The sequence below is a fragment of the Lynx rufus genome, unplaced genomic scaffold (assembly GCF_022079265.1).
Source record: "Lynx rufus isolate CCGP_SWC_20201006 ecotype Redwood Valley unplaced genomic scaffold, mLynRuf1.p SCAF_18, whole genome shotgun sequence".
Taxonomy (NCBI): Eukaryota; Metazoa; Chordata; class Mammalia; order Carnivora; family Felidae; genus Lynx; species Lynx rufus.
This window is the reverse complement of record NW_025814832.1, coordinates 3,181,723-3,198,737: the sequence shown is the minus strand read 5'-3', so window position 1 is coordinate 3,198,737 and position 17,015 is coordinate 3,181,723. Positions and strand designations below refer to the sequence as shown.

At 51.8% G+C, this 17,015-nt stretch overlaps 1 protein-coding gene across 3 annotated transcripts in view; it reads left to right on the top strand.

Moving 5' to 3' along the window:
• ABR (ABR activator of RhoGEF and GTPase) overlaps positions 1–17,015 on the top strand; it is a 186,057-nt gene that overhangs the window by 125,067 nt on the left and 43,975 nt on the right. For all 3 annotated transcript variants that reach the window (XM_047080671.1, XM_047080670.1, XM_047080672.1), the window contains 5 exons: positions 1,867–1,927; positions 6,725–6,777; positions 7,345–7,485; positions 9,229–9,350; positions 11,079–11,244. In XM_047080671.1, coding sequence (XP_046936627.1) covers positions 1,867–1,927; positions 6,725–6,777; positions 7,345–7,485; positions 9,229–9,350; positions 11,079–11,244 — 543 coding nt within the window. The remainder of the gene's footprint in view (positions 1–1,866; positions 1,928–6,724; positions 6,778–7,344; positions 7,486–9,228; positions 9,351–11,078; positions 11,245–17,015) is intronic.

Sequence of the window (17,015 nt, the reverse complement as noted above, 5' to 3'; positions counted from 1 at the left end):
GTAGGATAGTGTTTGTGAGACTCCTGGGGTTATGGGTTCTCCTCCAGTTTGGAACTAGCGGAGAGGCAGCACAAGGGTTGGGCAGATGGAGATGAAAACGTCAGCTTAATTACTAGTAAAAGCCAGATGGGAAAATGTAGACTTGGGTCTGCGGCCACATTGGGCTTGCTAATACTTCCCCTCCACCATCAAATACATCTACTGGGGACGGAAGCAGGGAGCTAAGCTCAGTTTCTTCTCCCAGAGTCAGCCGTCAGGTGAGTCACCCTCTGCCTGGGAGGACAGAGTTGGGTGGGGAAGTCCCTCCACATGGAGTCACAAGGCTGGAGAAATGGCGCTTCCCCTTATCACTCCCAGCGCTCCCTGGGAACAAACTGGAGCCCTCTGATCTGTGTTCAAGGCTGCCCGGGGTCATGTACGGTCCAGAGAGTGGTGAGTCCCCCCTTGCTTGGGCCTACTGCCCATTCTCTTTGGTCGGCGCCGGCCCCTGCATCCCTCCCCTAGTCCCTGGCGAAGGCTGCTGGCCCCAAAGGCGGAGCCAGCCCCTTGGCCTGCTGCCAGGTGGCTTCTCACCCTGACTCATGCACTGATGCCGTCGCTTCCTAGCTTCCCACTGGCGCTTCCACTTAATCACTGCAGTCAGGCCCTTCTCTGCAGCAGGAGCGATTTCATACCTCTAGGCCACGCTGGAGAGGAGCATAGAGAAAAATTTCCTGAAGCTGGGAATCCAGTCACCAGCCAGAGACACAGTCTTGAGGAGCTGAGTAACCCCCTTCTCCCCACCCCCATGCTCAGTCCCCAAGGGTTTTCTCTGTCTAGAAACAGCCTGAGGCAGGAGTAGGAAATGGGGAGCTCCCGTCGCTGCCTGGACATTTCCCCACTTCCAGGCTGAGCAGACAACATCACCTGAGTTTCCGACCTTGGCCTCACCTCGCCCTGGCCTCTCTGCTGACACCCCACTCGGAGGCCCCCTCCGTGCACTCAGCCCCGCAAGTGGGGGTTGCATTACAGCTCCAATTACAGGCCATACTGGTCTGTTGCCAAAGGGCTAGAGCAGGAAGCTCTCTCTCTAAAGGCAGATAAAAGAGGATCGAATGGATAAGCCATCCCTGGAGTCTGTTTCCAGCCCTCACTTCTGGATCACTTTGCCTGGGGTCCAGGAGGGGTGTTGGCTCTTCCTTCCTCGCTTGCAGTTTTCTCTCTGCTGCCAGCACAGGCACCGGTGGGTGGGGAGTGGCAGGTGTGGGTGGGGGCTGGGTTGAGTCCCTCTCAATCTGGGTATGATATAGGTCAGACCACCCTGTGGAGCTGGGTCTCTGCCCCAGGTGTGCTGCCTCCCTGCCTCCCCCTGTGCAAGACCTTATCCCCTTATCTCCATCCCTCCTTGTCTCCAGGTCTGCTTGTGCCCCAAGGTGCTGGTACTCCTTTTGCTTGTCCTCTCAAATCCCACATACCCTGGGCTGATGTGTACAACCCTGTGTGTGGCTGCCGTGGAGGGAACCCTGACCAGGGGTGGGGGTGGGGGGCAGGGGGAGGTCTTGTTCTTGTCACCACCCATTCATTGGAATGCCCTCAGAGTCACCAGGGAGGGGCTTTAGGGGGTGTGTCTGAGGAGCACTATTGTCACAGACCTCTCTGGTACCCAGAACCCCTCCTTCTCACCTACACCCAGTCTTGGGACTCCACAGGCTCCAGGAGATCATGGGTGTGGCACAGGGAGTCGGGAGTCAGTGAGGCAGGCAGTGGGGGGACCCATGCTTTGGTCTTTGACCTCCTCTTCACACCCTGGGTTTCAGAGCCCTACTTGCTATGCCTCCAGTGGGGGATGGGGAGGCCATGTAGTGATTCCTCCCCTCTGTTTGGCAGGAACTCAAAGTGAAAGGTCCCAAGGACTCCAAGGACAGCCACACATCAGTCACTATGGAAGGTACTCTGGGGAACGAGCTGGGTAACAGTCACCTTCCTTTGTCTGCCTTTGTGGACTACGGTGCCCTGCTTGTGTGAGCATGTGCGTGCGAGTGTGTGAGTGTGTGTGGTGCACAAATGGGAAGAATCCAGCCTCTGTCCCTAGGCAGCCGGCCAGCTACAAACGTGCTCCTCCTTAGGATGCCAGCAGGCAGCTCGCTCCCCTCCTCCTCCCCCTTCCCCCTCCTGCCTCTCCACGCGCGCCTCCCTCCCCGCCCCTCCCCCTTGCTAGAGGAGCATTCTGAAGCGGCTGCTTGATTCAGGCTGTGCAGCAGCAGCCGGCAAGGTGGCTGAGTGGCCAGGCTGCTGATGGGAGCCACCGAGCGATGGCCGCAAGCTCCTGCCGCTGGGACGGAGGCTGCCATGGAAATTCTCCTCATCATTCGCTTCTGCTGTAACTGCACCTATGGTAACCTAGGCCCCCTCTCACGGGAGGCGGTGTGGCTTCCCACCTCTGGGGGCCGGCCAGAGTGGGCTTATGTGTAGCTGGCAAGGTTTGGGGGCAGCAGGGAAGGGAGTGGGTGCAAATGGCTAGATCTGTGTTTACCCCCGTTCTGGCCAGCTTCCAGCTTGGAATTGAAGTCTGGGGCCACGCGGGGCAGGGTGGCTCGGAAATGGAACGACCAGGCCAGAAGGGTCCAGGTACCCCCGTCCCGAGGATCGGTGGGGAATTGGGGGCTTAGCTTGAGAGGCTGTGGGCAACTTCCTGGAGATGCTGTTTAAGAAGAGAAAGTGACCAGGCTGTGCCTGCAGGTGTGGCAACCCTGGGGCTAAAGGGGCCCGGCAGGGGACCGTCAAAGAGTGGCATGTGGTCTGGACAGCAGTGCCTCGGGCCAGGGGGACCCCGCTGGAGGGACAAGTTGGGAGTTTCTTTGTTTCCGGAGAGAGGAGAGGCGGTTGAGCCGCCAGGGTATTGTGTGCTCAGAGCGCACATGCTGCCTTCGCGACATTCTCTCCTCAGAACAGCGGCAGTGGGAGAACGCGGATGCAGTTGGGAGAGCAGGAAGGAATTGGGTTGCTCCCAGGATGGAGGGGTGTTTCTAGCCTCTAGAGACCCCCAAGCTGAGGTCTTGGCACTTGGTGCAAGCCGGTAGAGAGGGGGGCGTGGCAGGCTGCCGCCTTGTGAAGGTCACACACCCGCTGGTCAATGGAAGGGACCCAGAGCATCCTCTTTGCAGCTCCCTCAGCAAGGAGGTCCTGGGACAGGCGCGTGCTGTCAGCCAGGCTCTTGCTCAGAGCAGGTAGGAGCAGGCCCAGGAAAGGGGGTGTCCAGAAGCAGCGGACGCTGCTCTCTGAGGCAAGAAGTGCCTTAGGGATGACCCGAGCTGCCTTTGGCAGGGACGGGGTGTGGAGGGAGGGTCAGGTGTGACCTCCACGCCAGCTGCCCTGGGCCCCTGTGTGTTGGAGCAGCAGGCGGCTGGTTTTAGGACCTCCTTCCCTCAGGCGTTTTGTCTCTGCATCCTCTCAGTCACTTTGCCTTCACATCTCCGTGGTAACCTGGAGCTCCTTGTGGAAGGCTGAACGGAGGAGGGTGGCTGTTTGCTGGAGGAGAAATGATGAGGTTTCCTGGGCTCTTTCTCAGAGGCCACTGTGCTGGAGGGGCTGTTGTCCGCTCCCCTTCTCAGGCCATGCTGTGTCGAGGCTCGTTCTTGATGGAGGAACCCCTGAGGTAGCCCCTCTCCAGCTGCCCCAGGAGGATGGCTGTGGGAACCCCAGTCACCGGGCAGGAGCTGTCCTGGGCCCCCCACCCGTTGGTTCAGATTCCAACAGGCTGGGGTCAAGAGGAGGGATGGACTTGAAATTGTCTTGCTTGAAGATCAGAGGAGAAGTGCTCTTTTTGGTTTGGCCTAGGAGTGGGTCAGGTCTCCACTCTGCCTCCTTAAAAAGGAAACGGGTCAGCCCTTTGCTTCCTCTTCTCTCCCCAAAAGGGAGTTGAGTCTTAGTGAAACAGACCTGGGACTGGAGTTCAGGGTTTTTTTTTGTGACTGCGATGCTGTCTTTGAAGTCAGCTTCAAAGTGGGGAGGGAGGAGAGAATGAGCCTTTACCAACCACACTGTTTAGAATCTTCTCAGCCCCTCCAAGAGACGCTGGTTCTGGGGGTTCCAGGGGGGAGATTCTGCACTTGGGGCTCGCTCTGGCTTACTGGTTTATTTGCTGCACGTCTCTGTGCCAGTTGCTGTGGGGGATGCAAAAGGAAGTTGTGTGTGATCCGGGCCCCCAAGGAGGGGGCTCATCTTGGTAACAAAAAAGAGGCCAGCTTACCCACTCCTTCCTGGTGAATCTTGCCAAGAATCCTCCCGAGGTCACTGAGCTTTCGCAGACACTGCCCTCCTGTACCGAAGATGATAGCTCAAAGCCAGGAGCATGGGTAGACCTACATTCAAAACCCAGCTACCATTTGCAGCTTTGTTACTATAAGCAAGTTATGTAACTTCTCCGCGCCTTAGAGAAGTTTCCTCATCTGTAAAATGGGGCTAGTGGTAATTAACTGCTTGTCTTTTTAATCAAAGGAAATAGCACGTATAAGAGAGTGCCACTGGATGCAGATTAAGTACCCAGCAGACTACAGAGAGGCCAGCTTGCTTATGTCAGTGGTCTGACTTTTAGGCACTGTGAGTGTCGTTTGCAAAAATCCTCATCAGGGAAGCCTTCCTGGAGGAGGTGGGGAGACAGGCATTGTAACTTGGTGAATGGTGTCTATCCCAGGAACTGGAATGGCATGGTGAGGAGAAGGGAGAGTAGGGGAAGCAGGGGCAGGAAGGGCCATGGAACAGGTAAGGGGGGAAGGGTGGGCTCTTTACCCTGAATTGTCAGGGGAGACTGGTGTACAGGGGCCGTGGGGAGCATGAGCAGAACATCGGGGTTGTTCTTCCCCCCTCTTCTTCCTTCCATATCTGACTGTGGCCCCAGGGCCCTCTTCCTGCACTCCCCTGTCCCCACCATTCCTCCCCTCTCCCCCAACCCAGGCACTCATTCCACAGCCCCAGTCAGGTCAACTCGAGGTGAGCTCAGATATATTAATAACCCCTCTGAAACCCAACCCACCATTTGCGCAGACCTCTGAGCTTAGTCAGCCTCTTCCTGCCAGGACCTGGGAGAGGGGCAGAGGGAGCTGGCACTGCAATACCAGCTTTCCCCGGGCTGGGACTCCAGAGCCCACGCTGGCAGGTGTCTGCTGAACTTGCACTTTCTCTTGGGTCTTTGGGGTTCTCGGGTGTGATTTCCCCCCTGCAGATGAGCTAAGCCACAGGTGGATACTCTAAATAGTGTCAATACAGGGTCCCCCTGCCCTAGGCTGGTAACTGGGCTGTATCCTCCCTATCCCTGGATAACCCCAGCCTGGTCCTGTTCATTTTGGTTCCCATATACCATGGGGAGGGTCTCTAGCAATTGCTAAGTTAAGAAAGGCCTAAAATAAGTCACAGAAAGTGTGTTTGCCTAAAGCAGTAATTTTCAACCATTGGTACATATCAGAATCAGCAAAGGAACTTTTTAAAAATGCTAATACCCAGGTTCCACCCAGCAGAGATTGGGATTTCGCTGATGAGGTGGGGAGAGTGGAGCAGGCAGCTGTTTCTTTTAAGAGCTCCCCCAGTGATTCTAAAGGGCAGCCAAGCAAAGACTGCAGATAAGGCTCATGGCGCACCACTGAGACTGTATCTTCTCCATAGCCAGCAGATCGTTCCCCAAAGTGTCTGCTTAGCAGTGCATGGGGTATTTATATCTACAGGGGACTCTTTGGTTCGGGGGCTAGCTAGGGCATGAGTGTCGGCTCTGGGACTGTCACAACCAGCCTCCTGCCTCTTCCTGCCCCGGGGCAGGAGGACAGAGGTCATGAGCCTATGGACAGAGGCGTCCAGGTGGACGGAGGCTGAACCACCTATGTTGGGAGGGGTGAGGCACAGCTGTTTGTAGGAAGCTTTGTTTGGAAGTATGGTCAGCCAGCTGCTGCCTCCACCTGTCCCTGCTGAATCCCAGCAATCCTCATTTGTCCTGGTCAGCCACGGGGTGTGGTGAACGGGGGCCCTGCTGAGCTGGCATTTCCCCAGCCTCTTCGGGGCTCCCAGAGGCCCCACCTGAATTCCTGTGGGAAATCTTTGCCCCCTCAGCTGCCACTTGGTTGAGAGCAAAGCCTTTATGTGGAGAGCTGGCCTGCCTCCCTGGCCCTCAGCCTGTCCTGTTTGGTTGGAGAGTTTGAGGGCATGGAGGGTGGGGGGGGGGGTCTTCTCATGGGGATGAGGCCAACCATGTGGGTCGGAACAAAGCCTGCCGTTCCCAGCTGGCAATGCCAGACCTTGGACCGGAGGAGTATAAGAATGATTGGGTGTGGAGGAACTACCTTCCCTGGAAAAACACCACGTCTCTTTCCCACGTTCTGGGGGTGCTAGAGCTCTATGGGGTAAGGCTAGGTATAGCTGTATGATGCAGGGTTAAGGGTGCAGAGGAGCATCTTCATCTGCTCTGAGCCTGGTCAGACAAGGACAGGCCTGTGGGATGGCCCTTAAAGAAGTCACCTCTAGTGACTGATGAGACGAGGCAGGTAGGAGGGGGCCTGGGCTGCCAGGGCTGCATGTCTGCCTGTTGGTGTCATCTGGCCTGCCCTGGGACAGAATGGAGCTGTGGCTTCCTGCACATGGGTGTCTGTGTAGGGCAGCGGCAGGGGGGCGGGGAGGGTGGGGATAAGGCTCATCTCTAAGGTGTCGAGCTGCTCCCTGTATGTCATCTGTGCTGTCTCCTTCTCCCTGCCTTTGCCAACAGCTCTGCTCTACAAGCCCATTGACCGAGTCACCAGGAGCACCCTGGTCCTACATGTGAGTGTCAGCCCCCTGGATGGCCAGGGAGGTGTTAGGAGTTGAGTGGGAGGCTGAGCCCAGGGTGGTGAGTGCTGGAGTCACTGAGAACAACCCACTTGGGGAGCCGGGCAGAGTGTCCCTGGGTCCCGACTGTACCTGCCTGGTCTGTGGTAACTATGCCAATGGAGCCAGGGCCTAAATATAGCCTGGCTACTAAGTTTGACATTTGACCAAATGCCTCCAGGGAGGCAGGCACTTCCTGCCTCCCCATCCCTGGCCTAATGGTCTCCAGGATCCTTGGAGCAGCTGTGGGGTGGGTAGAGGGGTGTCTCTCGCAGCTGCTCGGTGAGATGAGACTCCACCTGGCTCACTCCGCCAGGGGGAAGAGTGATGACTGCACTAGTGACAAAGGGGCGCCCCTGCCCTGACGCTGCCTCTCTGACCCTGATTTTGCAGGCATGACCAGATTAGAGCATTGGTCCCTTAGTGCCCCCCCTTGGAATTCCTTTGGTGAAGATTGAGTCCCCACTGTCTTCTCGTTGAGCCCCAGAACTGCCGCCCCTGACTCACCCCACCCCTTCCCAGGACCTGCTGAAGCACACACCTGTGGACCACCCAGACTACCCACTGCTCCAGGATGCCCTCCGCATCTCCCAGAACTTCCTGTCCAGCATCAATGAGGACATCGACCCCCGCCGGACTGCTGTCACAACCCCCAAGGGAGAGGTGAGCTCAGGACCCAGCCCAGCCACTCAGCCAGGCTGAGAAGGGTACAGTGGACCACATCACCTATCCCTGCCCTCTTGCACAGGGGAGCAGGCATTCTGCCTCTCCAACCCTCCTCTCCCATGCCCAGCCAAGAAAAGGTCTTCAGGCCCTGGGAGCTTTAAGTTCGGTGTCTCATTAATCTTTATAATAATCCACTGAGGCCTGGAGAGTCTCTGAAGATCTGACACAAGGTCTCTTGGCCATAAGTGTTGGAACTGGATTCTTTAGCTGGGGTTATCTCTCTGCAAGCCTCACGCACTGTCCCCCATACCAGCGAAACCAGGGGCTCTGGCTCTCACAATGCTGAATGCACACACCCACCGTGGGCAGTGTGATGCCCTCAGGGTCCCCCGGAAGATAATGGCACAGCCTGAGGGAGCCCGGGGAGTCGAGCTCTGAGCTGCCTGTTATCAGCCTGCACGAATAGGAGGGCAGGAGCTAGGAGCGAGCCCAACAGCAAGAAAGTCTGGAATGAGAGGTGGCTAAGGTTGCTGGAATGTCCCAGGTGGGCACCTAGATGTGGTACAGCAGCTCCAGTTCCTTGGGGCCCCTTCTTGGTGGAAGGGTGGGGGTATCCCAGAGAGGGGAAGCGGTTTAAAGAATCGAAGGGACAGTTAACCCACGTGGGTCAGCAGCGTGGCCCTTATACAGTGCTCCCTGTCCGGGGGAGGTAATTAATTGGCATTTAGGAGTGAAGGCTGGCTGAGTTTATGTTCCTTTGTTACATCTACAAGCCCCCAATATCTCCTGGGGAGGGAAGTAATGAGGGACAGGGTCTGGAGTGTGACTAATGGGGCACAGAGAGCTGTCCCTGTGTGCAACTCCCAGCTCTGGTTTGCAAATCCTGGAATGTCACTGGCTTGTTTGACTCGAAGATAGCTGAAAGCTCTCCAGAAGGTTTAGAGCACTGTCGGTTTCAGGTCTTTTTAACTGTATACTTTCACCATGCCCACCTACATATCACAGAATATGTAGGTCACGTGGTATATAACACAGGGAAGGCTGGGACAGTTTGTGACAGCCCCAGAGAAGCCTGCTGGCTCTGAGGGTGTCAGGGAGGAAAGTCTGGAAGTTCTGCGTGGAGCAAAATGCTCTTAACCATCCAGAACCCAGGTTAGAGATGGCCGCAGTTTCCCCCAGGAACTGGTACAGCCCCACCCAAGGGAGACCAGTGTCTCCTGTCCACTTGAGGTCTCCTATAGAATCCACTCAGAGGTGGCATAAACAGACCCCAGCGGGTCTGTGGGTCCAGGTTGAACTGAAACAAGATCACCTTCTTAGGCAGGGTTGGGGTGGTCCTGGGGCTGGGAGTGGGAGGTGTTAATGCCCCAGTGTGGAGAAACCAAGTCATTCTGGACTATTGTCTATCCAGGTGAGAGCTGTTGGCAGCTGGGGGGAAATACAAAGCTACCATTTATCGATCACATATTATGTGCCAGGCATTGGGCCGTTTTACATATACCGTCTTGCTTGGTGAATCCTACTTTACAGGGCAGACGTCATTGTCCCCATCTTACAGATGTTAAGACTGAGACTCAGAGGTCAGGGAACTTGCCCAAGATCACAGCCAGAAAGCCCGTGTCTGTGGGGCCTTAACCGTGTCCCTGTGGCACCTCCCAGCTAGATGGTGCCCCCAGAGCAGGCCAGGCCCTAGGTTGACTCCCCCTGAGCAGGTGGGGGTGGGTGTGCTATCTCCCTCAGACACGGCAGCTGGTGAAGGACGGCTTCCTGGTGGAAGTGTCGGAGAGCTCCCGGAAGCTGCGGCACGTCTTCCTCTTTACAGATGTCCTACTGTGCGCCAAGCTCAAGAAGACATCCGCAGGGTGAGTCCAGGGGGCAAGGTGGGAGGGAGCTAGACTCTGCCCCCTGAGGAGCCCCCTCCCCCGCACCTGGGGCAGTCCGCATTTATTTTTCCTTTTAAAAAACACATTAATTCATTTTGTTTTACTACATATCCTTTTTCTAAAGATAAATCCTGTTTTTAATTATAAAGATAATACAACCAAACTACAGGGGGAAAAACCCATCACCCACCCGAACCCGAACATAAGCATCAGTCTCCTGCTGCTATATTTCCTTCCAGTTTTTTTAAACCTTCTCATGTTTTTTCATGTACTTGTAATCAGAGTGAATGCCCAATTTTGGTTGCTGCTTTTTCCATTTCACGTCATAAGCATTTTCCCCGTTGCTGCCTAATCTTCATAATCATCCTTTTACTTTCCTGCATGATGTTACAAGTGGATATGCCATAATTTACTTAAGCATTCTCCTTTTATTAGACAGCTCTAAATTTTTGCTAACTGCAATTTGGTGAATATTCATTAAATCTGCTGTCATTATTGAGTGCTTATGCCATGCCAGGTGCCATGACAAATGCTTTGACTCTATTATTTCCAATCTTCCCCCAAACTCCACAAAGTGGGTATTATTATCCTCATCTCACAGACAAGAGAAGAGACTTAGAAAAGTTAAATCAGGGGCGTCTGGGTGGCTCAGTCAGTTGAGTGTCCAACTCTTGATTTTGGCTCAGGTCATGATCCCAGGGTTGTGGGATCAAGCCCCACGTCAGGCTCTGTGCTGAGTGTGGAGCCTACTTTGGATTCTGTTTCCCTCTGCCCCTCTCCCCTACTCACATGTGCGCGCTCTCTCTCTAAAATAAAAAAAGAAGAAGAAAAAAATCCAGTTGCCCAAGGTCGCACTAGAGCTAGAGAAGGTAGGATTTGAACCTTAATCAGACCTGAAAGCTGCTTTCCACCTCCACCTCCACATGCAGTGACATGAGTCCACACTGTGCCGTGAGCAGAAGAGGTTATGTGGTACTCATTCCCTCATTTTTCCTCCCCCACTTCTTGATCCCCTACTGTGTGCCTCAGAGTCCAGGGGAGACTGCAGCACTAAGGGGCCACAACAAGAGGTGCAAACCCAAGTCCTGAGGGAAGTGAGAGAAGGAGAGGTTATTATGTGCTTTAGTTCCCTGGAACGGGATCACAGATGAGATCATTCAAAAGCAGAGATGGCAGTCATAAGCAAAGACACCTATGCCTTTAGTCCTTTGCCCGTGACAGACATTACTAATGAACCACGGCACTGTTTCCCACTAGGCTTGGGTGTGGCTTTATAATCTTCTACCCAGTACCCCACATGACCTCTATTGATCAGAGTTGGCATTAAAGATAACATGTGTGAATACACCTCTAGCCCAAAGGATAACGAATATGAGCTAAGTAGAGATAGGCTTGGGGGAGGGAAGAGTGTGCAATGGGGAATAGGAAAGTGTTAGAGGGTTGAGATATTTAAAAACATCAGTCGTACTGGGCCTGAAGATTGGCAAGGCCAAGGTCCACAGCCCTCACCGCCGCCTGACCCTAGAACTTGACTGTCATTTCTCCACACGTGGGTTTTCTGATCAGACTCCTCAAGGACATGGATCATTCTTGCCTGTGACAAGTTCACAGCAAATCCCTTTCAGGTTTCTTTGGATTCTAGCAGTTCAGGCTTGAAGAGCCAAGTTCCTTCCCTCTGGCTCATGTCTTTCTCTGGCTTGTTTGCAGGAAGCACCAGCAATATGACTGCAAGTGGTACATCCCCCTGGCTGACCTAGTGTTTCCATCACCTGAGGAGTCTGAGGCCAGCCCCCAGGTGCATCCCTTCCCAGACCATGAGCTGGAAGACATGAAAATGAAGATTTCTGCCCTCAAGAGTGAAATCCAGAAGGAGGTGAGTAGAGCCTGGCATCTGAGCCGAGGTAGGGAGGGTGGCCCTTTTCCTTGGGGCCCTTTGAACCAGGTGTGCCAAGGTGGCAGAAGGAGGGGAAGTTGTGAGTTTTGAGAATCTGATAAGGGAGGCGGGATGCAAGGATAGGAGGCCTGAAGTACATGCTCTGGAAGAGACTCTGGCTGTGGCAGATTAGCACTGAGTGGATGGAGGGAAGGCCAAGAAGTCAGTGCTCAGAATTGACTGAAGTTAGTCATAGGAAGTTTCCTGGTGTATGTCAAGCACTGTAGAAAAGGGAAGTGAGAGAAGAAGGCCTTCTTAAGGAAAAGCAGGATGCATGCAAGAAGGAGCCTGAGAGGCCTCTCAGATTGGGGAGGCTGGGTGGTTCAGTGGGTTAAGTGTCTGACTCTTGACTTCAGCTCAGGTCATGATCTCACGGTTCATGGGATCGAGCCCCACATTGAATACCATGCTCACTGTGTGGAGCCTGCCTTGGATTCATTCTCTCTCTCTCCCTCTCTCTCTCTCTCTCTCTCTCAAAATAAATAAATAAGGGGCACCTGGGTGGCTCAGTCAGTTAAGTGTCCGACTTCGGCTGAGGTCATGATCTCAGGGTTCGTGAGTACAAGTACAAACCCCACATTGGGCTCTGTACTGACAGTTCAGAGCCTGGAGCCTGTTTCACATTCTATGTCTCCCTCTCTCTCTGCCACTCCCTCGCTCACGCTGTCTCTGTCTCTCAAAAATAAATAAACATTGGGAAAAAAATTTTAATAAAAATAAATAAACTTCAGGGGCGCCTGGGTGCCTCAGTCGGTTGAGCATCCGACTTTGGCTCAGGTCATGATCTCACAGTCTGTGAGTTCGAGCCCCGCATCAGGCTCTGTGCTGATGGCTGAGAGCCTGGAGCCTGCTTCCGATTCTGTGTCTCCCTCTCTCTCTGCCCCTTCCCTGCTCATGCTCTGTCTCTCTCTGTCTCAAAAATAAATAAAAACATTAAGAAAAAAAAAATAAAATAAATAAATAAATAAATAAATAAATAAAATAAACTTTAAAAAATTTAAATGAAAAACTAAAAATGCACAGAAGCTTGTGCTGTAGCCTAGAACTGAAATTCTTATCAAACCCATGTGGAACATTTGCATACATTTATCACGTATTAAGTCTCAAAGGAAATCTCAAATTAAAAAAAAAATGTTTTAAGTAAGCTCTACGCCCAACATGGGGCTAGAACTCCCAATCCCAAGATCAAGAGTCACATGCTCCACCAACTGAGCCAGCCAGGTATCCCTAAAAAAATTGATGGCCTACTGGTCATGTTCACAGACCACAGTGAAGCAAAATTAGAAATCAACAAGTAGAATACAGTTAAGTAAATGCCTGGAAAATTAAAACTTTCAAGGTGAAAAGGAAGTCAAATCAACACTACAAAATGTTTAGAACTGCATGAAAATGAAAACACTCATATCAAACCCCATGGATGTGGCCAAAGCACTCTTTAGAGGAAAATGTATAGCCTTCAATTCATATATTTGAAAACAATGGCTGGAGGAAAGCCCCCCTAGAAGGAGCCTTCCCGGTGAATGTCACGAAAGGCATGGAGAGGCTTGGTTGGTTGGCCTGGTTTCCTCTCCTCGCCCAGTGACTTGGCTTAGGCCTCACCTCCCGAAGAGTCTTCCCTGATATGTACCCATTGCAGTCTGGGTTGGGTGCCTTGCTTTCCGGCTCCTGGTGTTTGCCCCTTTGTTTTGCTTTATTGGTCCTGAATCATAATTTCACTGGCTGCTTTCTCTTTTCCCCACTTGAATTTGAACTCTAGCCAGGGCACTGTTTTCTTCAGTTCTATGTCCCTAGGACTTAGCACATAATAGATGCTTCATAAACAGTTATTGAGGAATCCATGACCAGATGGCTTCTAAGAATACTTTCAGCTTAGACATCCCTCTTTGAAAGAGAGGAAGACCACAGTAATGACCCCAGGGGTGTCTGGGTCAGAGAGATGACCTAGGACTGGGGGGTGTGATGCAGGCACATCTCCTCAGAAGGGCACAGGTGTCCTCCTCCTGAATGGCCAAGCCCCACCCCGAGGCATCCTGGTCCTGGTTGATGGTGGACTTTGTCCCCTCCCTCCTGCACCAGGTGCACAGATGTGGCCTTCTGCTCAGTTGAAGGTACACTTGCTGAGCTCCACTGGCCGCTGGCTGCAGGGGTGTGCCAGATACCTCTCATGGAGTTCCTTGTCTTACCCGTTACTGACGTCAGCATGTGACACGATATGAGGAGAGTCCCTGGGGAAGCACATTGTTGTTCTCTGAGTCACAGGAGCAGTGATTTATTCTTTTAATAATACTTTTTTAAAAACTTGTTTTTGTTCTAATCACCAACGTAACACTGGCTTATTGTAACAAGAAATACAATACTGAAGTGTACAAAGTGTAACAGATTAGCACCCACCCCCCATTGTCAGCAGTTTAAGGTGTGTTCTTCTAGACTCTTCTCTGCTTTTACGGGTGTGTAGTATGTTTTTTGTAATGAGACCAGACTACAATGTGCCATTTTGCAGCTTAAGCTTTTGACTTAATGGTGTGTCTTAGAGCTTTTTGGACCTAGCAGATTCCTTTTAACAGCTGTATCCTATTCTTTATATATATATATATATATATATATATATATATATATGAAATTTATTGACAAATTGGTTTCCATACAACACCCAGTGCTCATCCCAAAAGGTGCCCTCCTCAATACCCATCACCCACCCTCTCCTCCCTCCCACCCCCCATCAACCCTCAGTTTGTTCTCAGTTTTTAACAGTCTCTTATGCTTTGGCTCTCTCCCACTCTAACCTCTTTTTTTTTTTTTTTTTCCTTCCTCTCCCCCATGGGTTCCTGTTAAGTTTCTCAGGATCCACATAAGAGTGAAACCATATGGTATCTGTCTTTCTCTGTATGGCTTATTTCACTTAGCATTACACTCTCCAGTTCCATCCACGTTGCTACAAAAGGCCATATTTCATTTTTTCTCATTGCCACGTAGTATTCCATTGTGTATATATACCACAGTTTCTTTATCCGTTCATCAGTTGATGGACATTTAGGCTCTTTCCATAATTTGGCTATTGTTGAGAGTGCTGCTATGAACATTGGGGTACAAGTGCCCCTATGCATCAGTACTCCTGTATCCCTTGGATAAATTCCTAGCAGTGCTATTGCTGGGTCATAGGGTAGGTCTATTTTTAATTTTCTGAGGAACCTCCACACTGCTTTCCAGAGCGGCTGCACCAATTTGCATTCCCACCAACAGTGCAAGAGGGTTCCCGTTTCTTCACATCCTCTCCAGCATCTATAGTCTCCTGATTTGTTCATTTTGGCCACTCTGACTGGCGTGAGGTGATACCTGAGTGTGGTTTTGATTTGTATTTCCCTGATAAGGAGCGACGCTGAACATCTTTTCATGTGCCTGTTGGCCATCTGGATGTCTTCTTTAGAGAAGTGTCTATTCATGTTTTCTGCCCATTTCTTCACTGGGTTATTTGTTTTTCGGGTGTGGAGTTTGGTGAGCTCTTTATAGATTTTAGATACTAGCCCTTTGTCCGATATGTCATTTGCAAATATCTTTTCCCATTCCGTTGGTTGCCTTTTAGTTTTGTTGGTTGTTTCCTTTGCTGTGCAGAAGCTTTTTATCTTCATAAGGTCCCAGTAATTCACTTTTGCTTTTAATTCCCTTGCCTTTGGGGATGTGTCGAGTAAGAGATTGCTACGGCTGAGGTCAGAGAGGTCTTTTCCTGCTTTCTCCTCTAAGGTTTTGATGGTTTCCTGTCTCACATTTAGGTCCTTTATCCATTTTGAGTTTATTTTTGTAAATGGTGTGAGAAAGTGGTGTAGTTTCAACCTTCTGCATGTTGCTGTCCAGTTCTCCCAGCACCATTTGTTAAAGAGGCTGTCTTTTTTCCATTGGATGTTCTTTCCTGCTTTGTCAAAGATGAGTTGGCCATACGTTTGTGGGTCTAGTTCTGGGGTTTCTATTCTATTCCATTGGTCTGTGTGTCTGTTTTTGTGCCATGTATCCTATTCTTTTAATGTTTGTTTATTTTTGAGAGAGAGCAAGAGTGCAGGGGAGGGGCAGAGAGAATCCTAAACAGGCTCCATACTGTCAGCCGTCAGCACAGGGCCCGACTCGGGGCTCGAACTCCTGAACCGTGAGATCATGACGTGAGCAGAATTCAGGAGTTGGACGCTTAACCCATTGAGTGACCCAGGTGCCCCAGCTGCAATCCTATTGTATTCTGTTGCTTGACTACACGAGGACGCATGTGATATTGTACTCTCAACCGGCAAGACTGCAGTAAACCTGACTGCACTCCTATTTCTCTCTGGTAGATTCCTTACAAGTGGGATGGCTGGGACAGAGGGCTTGCACTAATTGCCACATTTACCTCTGAAAAGGTTGCATCTGATTATGTACCAACCCCCCCCCTTCCCTGCAGTGTGTGAGAGTCACTGTCTCCCCACACTGTCACAACACTGGCTATGAGCAGTTGTTGCCATTTTTGCTAGTCTAGTGGGTAAGAAAATGCCATAGAGATGAATTCTAACTGAGGAGCTTGAGGGCAGTGCCAGAACGGAAATGTGGAGCATAACCACAGTTAATAAGACGGAAGGGATCCTTCATGAAATATAAACTTGAAAAGCTGGAGGAGAGAGCATGGGCTGAGACATAATGGCTTGTTAAAGAATAGGGAATAATAGGGGCGCCTGGGTGGCGCAGTCGGTTAAGCGTCCGACTTCAGCCAGGTCATGATCTCGCGGTCCGGGAGTTCGAGCCCCGCTTCAGGCTCTGGGCTGATGGCTCAGAGCCTGGAGCCCGTTTCCGATTCTGTGTCTCCCTCTCTCTCTGCCCCTCCCCCGTTCATGCTCTGTCTCTCTCTGTCCCAAAAATAAATAAACGTGGAAAAAAAAAAAAAAGAATAGGGAATAATAATACCGTGCAGCTGAGGTGGGGGGGGTGCAGGGTGGGGTGTGGTGGGATATTCAGCTGCTCATGGAGGCCAGAGCCCAGCCCCGGGAGGCCCCGAGTGCCAGTCCAGCAGTTGGGGCTTTTTGCTGAAAGGTGTCTGAAGTTTTTAAGCAGGGTATCTTTTTTTTTTTTTTAAGGTTTATTTTTGAGAGACAGAGCATGAGCAGGGGAGGGGCAGAGAGAGAGGGAGACACAGAATGCGAAGCAGGCTCCAGGCTCTGAGCTGTCATCACAAAGCCCAAAGCAGGGCTTGAACCCACGAGCCATGAGATCATGACCTGAGCCGAAGTTGGACGCCCAACCGACTGAGCCACCCAGATGCCCCTTAAGCAGAGTATCTTGATGGTGCCCAGGATCTGATCTCTAGAGATGACTGAGTGATGACATGGATGGGCTAATGGCACTAAAAGAAGATTCTTAAGACCTAGAGCTTCCAAGAGGAGGGGGCATGTCATACCACACAGGCCACAGAGGAAGCACCAGGTTTGCTCAGGATGCTGAAGACCTCTGGGGAGAGCATGGCTCAGGGCCTGTATCGTGTTTCCCACAGGGAAAGCAAGCAAGGCAGGGGCAACTCCTTAGGACTGAGAGTTGGAAAAACGTCAGCAGGATCTGGGCTATAGGGTGGTCTCTAGTTGTGTGCTATCTGGCCCTGGGTTATTTAAGGCAGAGGAATATTGGCATGGTGAGTGAGAGTTAGGTAAAGGAGGTGTTGGGGGTATGAACTCAGGGCTGGTTGTTTGTATATGGAAGGTCTG